The 14,373-nt window shown below is 26.0% G+C and overlaps 1 protein-coding gene across 1 annotated transcript in view; it reads left to right on the top strand.

Annotated features, from left to right (window-relative positions):
- Nucleotides 1–7,645: 7,645 nt before the first annotated feature.
- The window catches only part of LOC105846261 (diphosphoinositol polyphosphate phosphohydrolase 1), a 38,347-nt gene continuing 31,619 nt past the window's right edge, over nt 7,646–14,373 (top strand). The window contains exon 1 of the mRNA XM_065792058.1: nt 7,646–7,840. Coding sequence (XP_065648130.1) covers nt 7,751–7,840 — 90 coding nt within the window. The 5' untranslated portion in view covers nt 7,646–7,750. The remainder of the gene's footprint in view (nt 7,841–14,373) is intronic.

Genomic DNA, 14,373 nt, shown 5'->3' with positions numbered 1-14,373 from the left:
AGAATTAACGGTAAAAGACTTTTCCCATTTAAATATATAAAATACCTCGGGGTATTTCTTGACAAAAACAAATCATGGTACTACCAACTAATTAAATTAAATAAAAAACTATGTTCCCCAACATATTCTAATATTAATTTACTATTCCTTGCTCTCCTCACATCTTAGTTATTGTTGCACTGTTTGGGGTCAAAAAGGTAGTTTTCTATTTCATCGTATAAACAGTTTACAACACACTTCCAGAAGAATTATGACATTTTCTCCTTTTCGATCTAATATCGATAAAAGGTTTTCTGAATCAAAAATTCTAAAATTTCAAGATCTTGTAAAGCTTTATAATTGACTCTTTGTGTTTGATTCTCTTCAAAATAAACTACCAAATTCGTTCAAAATTTTTTTTATTAAAACAAGTGACATACACAAATATTACACTCGAAATACTGAAAATTTAAACTTGTACACTTTCTTTTTCAACACTATCAAATATGGCAAGCTATCTATGAAATATTAATGTATTTCTCTCTGGAACCAAATTAAGAAATTTTTATTTGAGAATATATGTAATGAATATTAATTTTATATTTTATTATTATTGCTTTTTTTTATCAATAAGTTACCTTTGTTTTATAAATCTTATTAATATTATTTACAATGATTGTAATAGTGATTCAATTGAAGTAATAGTTTTATGGTTATTATTCTAGTTTTTTGCTAATGTTTTGTTTATTTTAATAATTTCTGTCATAGTTATAAACTTTACTATAATTATTTTTACCGTGATTTTTATCATTAGTTATAATTTTTAGTGAAGTTACAGTTACTTTTTGTAATGTTTTCTTATTCACATTATTACATTATTAATAATACTATTATTATTTTTATTATGTTAATATTGCAATTATTGTTATTTTCTTTATTTATAAGTACTTTATTTTCCTTTCTTTCCCTTTTTTGTATTTTTTTATTTTTTTCCTTTTTATCTTAATTTAAACAAACATTCTTGTTGCTTTTTAAAGTTTAAATTAAAAATAATGCAGTGTAGATAAAATAAGGTTTAAAATGACACTGCTAAAAACTTATTACATATATTTTTGATAAGATAAAATTAAAGTGCTATTTCTATTGATTTCATGTTTATTATATATCTACTGGTTTTAAGAAAAGTCTGTCATTGGAAAAAAAAATTGGTTTAGAGTTATGTTCTTTGTATTTTTTATCTGATTTTAAACCATTTTGCAAACCATTGTTTTTAAACAATTTGTTACTTTATGACATAAATTATTTTTAAAATAATAAGACTATAGTATCAAAACTAATGAAATTAAGTTTTATTTTAAAAATTGCAGAATCAAATCGCAGGTCAAAAATTGCTATGCCCTGGAGAGAGAAATGTAGTCAGCCATTCTACTGATCTCTTTGAGTGTTTTTTACTCGGAAACATGCAACTTGAATTTCATGAAATTCAAGGCGTGTGAAGCAGCTCCATATTTGTTAATTTTCACCTAGTGGTCTGGTTTTTTTCCGCAAGTTCACAATAATCTCTGCACTTCTTAAAAGTCTAAATGTAAATAGTTTTAAAATTAGAAACTTATACGGTTTGTTTTTGCATAAAGGTTTTTTAAAGTGAAGCAGTTTTATCTTTACGTTTCTATTTTTTAACCTTTTTATGATTTTATGATACGAATAGTTTATTCTCCGGCTTAACAGTTTTATTTACGGCTACGGCTATATGAAGCTCTCCAACATGATGGCAGGAGGATAACAAGAATAATAATGGTAAGCCAGGAAACTTAGCTAATCTTCTACAAACCCCTTGTAAATAGCCAGTACTTGAAGTGTGTTAGCTGTAGGAGATCAAAAGCATCTAACAAATTTCTAATTGCTATGTATTGTGCCTCAACGCTATTGTGTTTAAAAAACACGTTTTTTTAATTTCATAACAAATTAGCGCGTTTTTAAAATATCACCAGTCTAAATGTAAATAGTTTTAAAATTAGAAACTTATACGGTTTGTTTTTGCATAAAGGTTTTTTAAAGTGAAGCAGTTTTATCTTTACGTTTCTATTTTTTAACCTTTTTATGATTTTATGATACGAATAGTTTATTCTCCGGCTTAACAGTTTTATTTACGGCTACGGCTATATGAAGCTCTCCAACATGATGGCAGGAGGATAACAAGAATAATAATGGTAAGCCAGGAAACTTAGCTAATCTTCTACAAACCCCTTGTAAATAGCCAGTACTTGAAGTGTGTTAGCTGTAGGAGATCAAAAGCATCTAACAAATTTCTAATTGCTATGTATTGTGCCTCAACGCTATTGTGTTTAAAAAACACGTTTTTTTAATTTCATAACAAATTAGCGCGTTTTTAAAATATCACCAGTTAACAAAAATAATAATAATAAAAATGCGCACAATCGGTATAGATAAAAAACCTTCCATTATTTAAAATGACGTTATTTCATAGTTAATGATATGTAAATTTCTATTCGCGCCGATTGTTTGAAAATGCCCTTAAAAACTCAAAAATGTAAAAAAATTAAACTTTAAGAGTGTCGCACGAGTATAAATATACAAAAATACGTCCTTGGAGTCTTTGTTGATTTATCTAAGGCATTTGACACGGTAGATCACGCTATCTTAATTCGGAAAATGGAAAAATATGGGATAAAAGGTGTTGCACTAAACTGGTTCAAAAATTTTTTACTAGACAGAAAACAATGCGTTATTGCTCATGGAAAAAAAATTTCAAAATTACTCAAAATAAAATGCGGTGTCCCCCAAGGTTCCATTCTTGCACCTCTTTTGTTTTTAATATACATAAACGATCTTCCTAAAGCCTCAAGTAAATTGGATTTCATAATGTTCGCGGACGACACCAATTTATTTTATGCATCCTCATCAATTTCAGAACTTTATGAAACTACAAATGCTGAACTTGAAAAAATAAATAGTTGGTTAAAATCTAACAAATTATCGCTAAACACAGAAAAAACCAAATACATTCTTTTTCATTTTAACCTTAAAAAAATACCACCCAATTTACCTTCGCTAAATATAGATACTAAAGAAATAGAGAGAACCCAAGCAACTAAATTTCTTGGGATACTTATTGATGAGAACATCTCATGGAAATCACATACAGATATATTAAATACCAAAATATCAAAAAACATTAGTATCCTCTACAAAGCTAGTTCTATACTGTCTCCTGATAATTTAAAGTTTCTATACTTCTCGTTTATACAAAGCTACTACATATACGCTAATGTTGTATGGGCGAGCACTCATAGATCCAAATTAACCACACTATATCGAAAACAAAAACATGCTGCAAGAATAGTTTTTAATAAGGATAGACTCTCGCATGCTGAGCCACTTTTAAAAAATTTGAAAGCATTAAATGTATATCAAATCAATATATTCCAAAATTTGTTATTTATGCTCAAATATAAACTTGGACTTGTTCCTTCTTACTTTTCAAAGAATTTTTTCCAAAATAGCAAAAATAGATACCATACCAGAGGAACGGAAACTTCAACGTACCTTTTAAAAAAACAAATCTCTCGCATTTTTCCATTTTGTACTGTGATCCTTATCTATATAACAAATTAATATCAAAAAATACTCAACTGGAAAAATCGAATAACTTAAATACTCTGAAAACGTTATTAAAAGATCTCATTTTAAATACTAACAACTTTATGAATTTTTATTAACCCCAAAACATTTAAAACTATGTATAAAACTAATTTTGCTTTGAAACCAATGTAAACTCTAATAACTCAAAAAACTCTAAATAACTCAAAAACAACAGAAATAACAAAAACACAAAAGCAAATAATAGGCTTTTTTATCAACACTCGAACGACTATATATTACCTATTTAGCAAATCGTGTACCTACTTATATTAATGCGTATTGAAATAAAATTAAAAAATTAAAAACTACTTTTTGTATGCTTTCTTTGTTTTTTGCATTTTGGATTTTTATTCACATTCTGCCGAAAACCGATAACATTTTTTTGTTTTTTTAAAAAAAATATATATATATAAACTTATTTTAAATAAAAGCACCCATAAATATTAGTAACGCATAGCGGTTTCTAGATGACAAGACCGTCGGTCTTCTGCAAGTTTTCCGCGTTCTTTGAAGTAATTTCTAATACTTTGCAGTTTTACATTGTATATTTTTTTTGTATAACGTAACTTTGTAATTATTATTATTTATTTTTTTTTTAAATTTTACTTACTCTGTAAAGATTCTATTATATTTTACGAATTTGTAAGGATTAAAAGAACAAAAAAATTGAATAAAAAAAAAATAAATAAAAAAAAAATAAATAAATAAATATATAGTCATCCAAAATAAAAAATAAAAAAACTTCATAAAGAAAACAATAGCTTGGGGATATTTTATGACACTCCGCGTATTAAAATTTGTTCATGAGGGTCAAAATGGAATGGGCTACTACTCATCCTCTAAAAAAAACACAGCTCTTCGCGCCTTTGTACTAGTTCGCGAGTTTTTTACGCGCCTTATTTGTAGTTGCGCGACTACAAAAAAGACCCGTACAGTTATACGATATCGTACGAGTTTAGTATCGTACGAATTTAGTATTGTACACATTTTAAATTAGCTCATAAATAATTAATAAGATTTTTTTGATTTGGTGGACTATATACATTGTGATAAGTAAACTATACTTTTTCAGGAAACGTTGAAACTATTTTGGACGCAATTCAAAAAACCTAACTTTGATTAAACTTTTCTATGGTCACAAATCTTGTGTAAAAATTTAATGTTTAACTACACTTAAGTTAAATTCTAATCGCCTGGTAAAAAAATTCTGACATTTTGAAGAAAAGTGAAAATTTTGTTATAAGTGTAGTTGAAAGAAGAAATTTGTGCTTTTTCAGAAAATATTTATTTTTACAAGTTTTTTCTAAAATTTACTTTCAAAGACACGTTTTGAGTTTTTCGCCTTAGCGACTCCCTTAGCAACAGTTTTGTGGCCAAACATTTTAACGAAAATTGAAAACTTTTACCTTAAGGAAGCAGAATCTTTGTATATTTATTTAGAATTTAGGATTTATTGATAAAGAAAAATACCACGAAGGAGGAAATACGAAAATATTTTTTTTATTTTGTTAGTTTTCTCTGTTTATAAATTTTCATTCTTAAACCACACATATCTCAGCCTCTATAACTCATTGTTGAATGGAATTTTTAAGGTTTGTTTACCTGTTAGTATGCGAAACAAGGTTTGTTTAAGTTAGTATGCGAACCAGAATCAAATTAGTTCTTAAAGTAAAAAAAAAAAAATTTTTTTTTTTTTTAAATTTAAGAAATTGCAATATGAATATTATTTCTTTATGTTGAAAAAATAAACTTTGCAACCAAATAAACATAGGTAACTATATATATTTTTATAAGACGACCACCTTTACTAGAAAACAAGACTTTAATATAATATAGTTAAAACACATTTGTAACTATATTATATGAATTGAATGTATATAAGCCATGTGTGCCACATCGGTGGGTGGGTATCACATGTGACGTGCATCATTTTCATCTCTCCTTCGCTGAACAAATATTTTTAACATCTCATGCATGACATTATTTTGCAAAAATAGAGTTATTTAAAAAAAAAGAAACTTTTATTTCAAGAAAATTATTAGAAAATAAAAAAAATAAAGAAATATCCGCAATGATTTGAAGATAGAAATATATAAAATAACAGCTGATTTTTTGTTCTAGAAATTTTTTTGAAAAATATCAAAATCCGAAAAATGATCAAGTTTTTTTGCTACTACATATAGTTCTAAAACTCAGTTTTTTAAAAAAATGAGAAAAAAATGAGAAAAAAAAAAGGGGGGAGGGATTATTTGCGTGCAGGCACGATTATTTGTTTCGCACGCGCGTTTTTGCACGCGCAATATAAAGACTGAAAAAACATAAAATTATAAATTCGAAAAATATTAAAACATGACTGAATTCTGACTTTTTGTTATATAAATATAATATTAAATATAAATATAAATATACAGCGCCGTGCTGTAACTTTTGGGGGCCCTGTGCAGAAACTAAAAAAAAATTCTTTTTTTTAATTCGAAGTAATTTATGGTATTGGAGAAGTTTTTCTAATTTATTTAATAGGGGGCCCAGTGCGATTGCACTTGTTGCACTTGCGATAGTACGGCGCTGTAAATATATATATATATATATATATATATATATATATATATATATATATATATATATATATATATATATATATATATATATATATATATATATATATGTATATATATATATATATATATATATATATATATATATATATATATATATATATATATATATATATATATATACATATTTTAAGCTAATAGTCGTAAGATTATACCTTAAGTAGTTAGATAATAAAGTAGTTTGAGAATATAGTAAATAGTCAATGGTTATTTTAAAAAATAAGATTGATTAAATAATAATCTTGTTTTCAATGTTTTTAATAGAAAATTTAAATGAAATGTTAATCTTTCATGGTTTTTATTCAACTGATTTTATAAAGAACTGGTGCAAAGTTTTAAGAAACGGATAAAAAGAGTGTGAATTTTAAAATAAGTTTGGGGGTTTAGTTTTGTAAACTAAAAAACATTTAGCTTTAAAAAATATTTTTTAAATTACATATTTTTTTTATTTAAATTTTTTGTTATATTTGGTGTTAATATAGTTGTAAAATAATTTACGAATAAACAAATTTATATTTTGGAGCATATAGTTAAAAGAATAATTTTCCCGTTGGTGTTCTTGACAACGCAAATCATTTTTGCGAAAGCTGGATTAACGACTGATTAGCAATTACGATAGGAAAGCGTGTTTCGATGCAACATACCAAACAGTAAAATCAGTTACTTTGCATATTTTTATAATGGAAATTACACATAGTTGTTAAAGAGTTATTTTTATTAACTTTTGTAAACAAAATTGCTGACAGAAATTCATGTTGTTAAACAATGCTGTTTGATAAAAGTTGTTTAATTTTTTGAATGATAAGTGAAAACATAACTTTGTCTTGATCATCAATTCTAAAATTATGCAATAATATTTATTTTAATCCCTCTTTAACTAAATGTTACTATTGATATTCAACAGTTTTAATCCTTTGATATTTTTACAAAAATATTATAGTGAATCAGGCTGAAAATAAAAGGCATTATAAAAGTGATGAGGGAAATTTTCTATTTTCTCTTGACAAACTAATGTGTTGAGTTTTACTTGTAACTTTTGAAGTTATGAATGGGTCACTAATATATATATTAAATTTTATTTTCAAGATTTATATTCTTCAGAATTCAATAATAGGATCAAGTTCTTTACTTTAAACTTTTGAAAAATTATCTTATCAGTTTAATTTGTTTATTACTAAATTAACTTCAATTTTTACTTAATTAATCTTTATGGCTTTTTTATATCAAGTAGAGTTATGACAAAACCCTTGTAATTTTTAATAAATGTTTCTATAATTTTGACGAAAGGATTGAATTTTAATTTACACTTAATATTTTATTTTTAATTAAGAGAAATGTGGAAGAAGTAATAAGTGTAATTTTTTCATGCTTTTGTTTTGATAATTTGTCAATGATTTTTTGTTTGTTTATACTTCAGCAAAAATGTTTCATATGGCTATAATATGGAATTAATTTTGTGGTTGAGTCTTAGATCAACAGTATAATCTTTGAAAATGAAAGCGCAAGTTCCAAGAACCTATGACAAAGAAGGGTATAAACTTCGAGCAGGATGTTTATGTTATAAGGATGCGTCAAAAAAAGAAGTAAGCTAATTCATTACCTTACCTATTTATAAAAAACATATTTAAATTTTAATTCAAGCACTTTTTAATAAAAATAAAAAAATGAATAAAAATAATCAAGAAATGTAACTTTTGTCATAAATGACTTTCTTATGAAGATGTTCCATGCCCAAATCCAAACTCTCAATTAGTGTATGTACTGAAGCCCAAAGATGTTTTTTTTTTAATATAACTTTTTTATTTCATGCATAGCTAAATTTGTGTTTATTGATGAACATATATATATATATATATATATATATATATATATATATATATATATATATATATATATATATATATATATATATATATATATATATATATATATATATATATATATATATATATATATAGATCTATAGTTTGTTGTCTTTGGGAAGAGGTGAAGGAAAAAAGTGATTCTTACTCCAAAACACATACGTCACTTTTAATTACTTTTGACTTTCGTCCAACATTTGCGTGTTGTCAGAAAGTAAAAACCATTAATTTAATTACAAATTAGTCGTTTTTAAAAAAAGCCGCAAAAACGCAAATTTAGTTGACCAGAATGTTTTTTAAAACATGAATGTTTTTAACAATATAAACAATGTTTTTATTTTTATTTTTTTTATTAAAATGTATTTATTTTTGTTTTTTTTAATAAAATGTTTTTATTTTTATTTATTTTTACTGTAAACCATGCACGGAGTGCTGCTACATCGACTATCTTATAGCCTGACTTGCTAGGGAGTGCTGCTACATCGACTGACAAATAGCCTGACTTGCAAGGGAGTGCTGCTATATCGACTGACAAATAGCCTGACTCGCTAGGGAGTGCTGCTACATCGACTGAGGGTTTGGTTTGGGCAGGCAGTCTATCAATTAATAAAAAAAAAAAATCCGGTCTTGCATTTTAACTTTTACTTTTTGTCAACAAAATATGGAAGAAAACTTTCAGACAACATATAAGTGTGTATATATATATATATTTATATATATATATATATATATATATATATATATATATATATATATATATATACACACACAACCCTCGAAATCAGAAAAAATGAGGTCAACAGTATTTTGCCGACCTCAATCTTTTTGAGGTCAGCATGGGGTCAGCAAAAATTATTTGATACAAAGGTCTGACCATAAAATATAGAAACAAGGTCAGCAATTTTTTCATCTATGCTGACCCTAATTCTAAGGTTATATATATATATATATATACATACATATATATATATATATATATATATATATATATATATATATATATATATATATATATATATATATATATATATATATATATATACATATATATATATATATCGTCATGCTAAATTTATCTTTTGAATAGAACTATGATCTTTGCTCTCTTGCGTAGATATATTATTCAACATAAAACGCTTTTGAATTTAAATTATTATAAATCTCTGCATGGAAGCTAATATGATTTCAAAGTTATATATAGTTTGATTTACTGAATGGGTAAAGTTCATCACAGTAAATTTACCTTTAAACTAAATCAAAACAACCAGTTTGTTACTACAGTAACTTACAGTTACTCAACTATTAAATTTACCTAATATATTTAAAGACTGGCAAAAATTACCCTTATTAATGTTTCTGTTTATATGTTATATGTTGTTAACACATAATATAAGCTTCTTACTAAAAATTATTTAACAAGAAATCCCAAATAGAATATAAAAAATGTGATACCATTTTTTTTTATATTTTATTCAAAACAATCAAACATATTATATTAATACCCAAGTTTTTAGGAATTTTATTTAAAAAGAAATTTGAACAACAGAATTTTAGTCTTTTATAATTCTATTCAAATAAATTTGCGATTAAAATTTTAGATTTAAAAAAAATATATAGAGAGAAAAATTTTAACACTCAATAATTATAAATTTAATTCAGCGGCGTCCATAATATTCAACAAGCAAGAATCATTGCTGAAAGTTAAGCATTTATCTAACTACAGTAACAATATCAGATTTAGAACATAGTGTAAGTGAGGAAAAAAGTTTCATTTAAATCATAAGCGTTTTGAATAGGTAATTTTATTATATTTCTTTGAAAATAATTTTAAAAGCGGAAACATTATATTTAAATTAAAATTAAAATAAATTTTTTTGCTTATGCTCAAAGAAATTTATTTCTAAAAAAATAATTTAATCATATTCTTAAACTTAAGAAAATAAAATTCGATATACTAAACCAATTTTTTTTTGTTTCACTTTTTATTGCAAAAAAGTTTGAATGAAAAAATCGAATAAAAACATCCACAAACCATTTGAATAAAAAACTTAATTATACTAAAAATTTTAATAGTATGCTAGATCAAAAAACAATAAATTATAAAAAATGTGGTATATAATGTTTTTTTGCTTTGATCCTACTCATTTGGCTATAGATTATAGACTTGTATGGTCTATAGGCATGTTTTTGCGCATATATGAAGTTTAAAGTTTTATGACGATGTTTTAATTTGTTAATTATAATTAAAAATTAACGCAAGTATTACAATATTTAAACTAGTGGTTTAAATAATGTAATATTTGCATTTTTACTCTTACTTTTTTACTTTTACTTTTTTAAGTATCATGTTAAATAAAAACAATTACCAAAAGTAATATCTTAATAGTTGGGGAGAGTGGTGTACCTTGGAGGTTTTTTAAATTTTTACAAATTTAAAAAAAAAATACTTTCAATATGATCTGTAACAATATATTTTTTTTAACTTGATATTAGTTACTCAAGCATTTTTTTATTAAACATCCAGACATTTTTTTATCCCTTTTTTTAATTTAAAAGCTTACACTACAGCCAAGATACACCACTGATGGTGTACCTTGGATGTATGTATGTTGTACCTTGGAGGTATTATTGTTTTAACAGATTAAGTACTCAACATGGTAGAAATTTGATATGTTTACTTATAGGATAATTGGACTATTATCTCAAATGAGGCTGATGTCAATCAGCCTCATTTGAGATAATATTAATCTAACTAGTTAGATTTATATAAACTATATATTAATTTATATTTATGTTGAGTTTATGTATGGTTTTAAGTTTAAACTAATTTATACTTAGAAGTATTAAAAACTTACAAAAGAAATAAAGTTGATTAAGAAAAGAGTAATAACAAATATCTACATTAAAGTTTAGTAATATTAAGTCTTTTAATTTGCTTTAGCATTTCTCTACTCTATATTCAGGTAATTAAAGTTAATGCCAAATAATAGTTTTTCCAGCTGTCGTGCTGAACCTCCTGTAATAGAGTGAAGTGGGAATTGAAAGACCATGTCTGATTTGCCCAACTCATACACACTTTTGTTTTCTATAATTTGAGAAAATTATCAAAGAGAAGATGACAATTTGAGAAAAATAATTGCAATTCAACAAAGAAATACGCACATCATTCTATACTAAAGAAATTCTTAATAAACAGAAAAAATCATAATAAACTATAACAACCCATTACATAAAAAAAATTCTTTCATAACAAATATTACTCATAATAGCATTTACAAACTCATGCAAGTGTATATCTTGGTGGTAGCACCAAGGTACACAACATTATCTCCAAGCTACACTGCTACCATAGTTTTTATAAAATTACTACCATATATTCATAGGTTATGAGTTAAGCACTTTCAAACATGCATAAATGTAGCTGAAAACATGCTTTACAAATTTTATTAATCAGTTTTAAAATAAAGTTTATACCTACAGTTGTAGAAATATAAGAATACGCCCTAAAAAGTTACTTATTGGTACCGGAAACAAACTATTATTTTTATTGCAACAACAAATGTGATAAGAAATTGTAAAACAACTTATTATGAGCCTTTAACATGCAATTAAAATTTCAGTATGAATTCATCATAAGAATAAGGGGAAGGCAAAAAAAAATTTATTTTTCTTGCGATTAGATTTTTTCGCATTAATTCGAGCCTTGATATATATATATATATATATATATATATATATATATATATATATATATATATATATATATATCATTCATTTACATTGTATTAAAATAGTAGATAAGTTTTTCTTCTGTAGCTAAATATTTTGATTACTACAATATTTTCGTAAAAAAAAAGTTTTCGTAAAAAAAAAGTTTTCGTAAAAAAAAATTCAAACAATACAAGACTTGGATTAAGTGATTACGAATTGCGATATCTGGAAATGATCTAGTCTAAAATTTTTAAGTTTTTTAATAACTGTAAACTTTGTTTCTAACTAAACTCAATAGTTGTAATTCAATAAAAAAAATTTATGCTGATTTTGAAATTTTGATATAAAATCACATTATAAAACCATGTTATTTTTATTATGATTATTAAAAATTATGATTCAAATTTTAGATAAAACTCGAAAAATAAGCATACAGTATGATGGAATATTTTACAAATTACAAATATAATAATAGCATATTTGTAGCAAAATTTTTACAAAAATTAACTTCCTCATTTAAATGCCATTTAGAACCGTCGTGAACAGGAAAGGCATGCAATTGCACACCCATCTTGACCACACATGTAATTGTTTTTTTTTTTTGAAAGCTTGACCACAGCTTTTTAGATAGTTAAAAAAGCCCTGAAAAAAAGTGACAAAGGAAAAAAAGATTTAAACAGGCTAAACTATATAAAAGAAAAAGAAATCTTAAAAAAGAGAAATAAATAAAAAATAAAACCTATAGCTCTAAAAAGAAAACATATAAATCTAAAAAACTAAAACTCTAATAGAAAATTATGTTGAAGTTGAACTCGTTGTTGGTTTAACAAGTTTCTAACTGATTCTGTTTATATAAGGAGAATAGCAATTAAATCTCTTTCTTTTTTTTTTTGCGTTAATAAAAATAATTATATGATTATTTTTTATTTATTTATATACTTTTATATATCAATCAAAAAAAGAATACATAAACAAATAAAAATTATAATAATATAAATAATTTTAATTAAACATTAAAAAAAATACAAAGTTTTTTTCTAAATTCTCCTAATACAGTTAGTAACCTTTTAAAACCAATGTGACGAACTATAAAACTTTGATCTTTTCTAATGTTTTTATAATATTAGGCTAGTTCTTTTAACCACTTAACGAATTTGCTCGACATATGTCGAGCAAACTTTTTTAGCCAAAAAAAATTTGCTCGAGATATGTCGAGCATTACCAAAAATTGGTATACTTTGAGAGCTAGCTCGCTATATGTCGAGCAAAGCTTCTGATTGGTTATTATGATATCTGATGCGCTTCCTGTACGATAAACTCTTCTTTTTATGACTGCCACGCGCCAGTGTTAACACATGGGCGGTTGGAAGTGCATTGCATTGTTTCATGACTTTTTTTTAAGTGATTGATAATTTTGCATGAATTATCTGTTGCGTAACCTGCATTGTTGAATTATTTGTGCCCATTTTTTGTGTTACTTATAAATATGATGGATTCCGACAGTGACGAAGGAAGTTTATTGGGCGATACCGACTCAGTTCATGTTAGTTCGTCTGACGATGAGAGGAGTGATTCCAGTGACAGTGAAGGTTTCTTAGACGATGATTCTGAAGAAGATGAGCCTACGCTTGCAGACGTGCTTGCATGGCAAATTGAACCTCAACCAACGATACCTCATCCTAGGTTTCCATTTGTTTTCGGCAACCAAATTATTCCTGCTGATGGAAATGCATTAGACTTTTTGAATTTATATTTTGACGATGAACTAATCAATATTATTGTCACTGAAACAAATCGGTATGCATTGCAGAAAGGCGATAGAGATTTTTCTAATACCAATGCAAGGGAGATTCGTGTATTTCTCGCACTCGTAATGTTGCAAGGCTTGGTAGTAAAGTCTAGTCATTGGCTTTACTGGTCAAAAAAACCTCTCTTAGACACTCCATTTTTTAGAGAGTGCATGCCTCTCAAAAGGTTCAAGGCACTAAAAAAATATTTGCACTTTGCAAATAGTGAAGACTACAATCCTGAAACTCACCCCCAACCAAAATTGAACAAAATTTACCCTATTTACCAGCTTCTCAGCAATAAATTCAAAACATTGTATAAGCTGGATTGTGACGTGACCATCGACGAAAGTCTAATGCTTTATAAAGGTAGACTCGGTTGGGTGCAATACATCCCTCTGAAACGTGCAAGATTTGGAATTAAATTTTATATGTTATGCGAGTCTTCAACTGGATACGTTTGGTCTACTATTATTTATACGGGCAAAGGAACACAAATGGATGAAAAGTATAAAGATCTTCCTGCAGTTTCATCAAAAATTGTGATGTCTATAATGGACCCGCTACTCAACAAAGGTCATTGTTTGACAACTGACAATTTTTATACTTCGCCTGCACTTGCTGAATTATTGATAAATAATAGAACTGACACATATGGAACCGTCAAGCAAAATAGAAAAGATATGCCCCCTCAAATAAATTCAAAGAAGTTGAAGAAAGGAGAGACTATTGCATTTCGCCGTGGAAAAGTTCTGA

The sequence above is a fragment of the Hydra vulgaris genome, chromosome 03, assembly GCF_038396675.1.
Source record: "Hydra vulgaris chromosome 03, alternate assembly HydraT2T_AEP".
NCBI classification, from domain to species: Eukaryota; Metazoa; Cnidaria; class Hydrozoa; order Anthoathecata; family Hydridae; genus Hydra; species Hydra vulgaris.
Note: the sequence above shows the minus strand (reverse complement) of the source record. Positions and strands in the feature narration are given on the sequence as shown.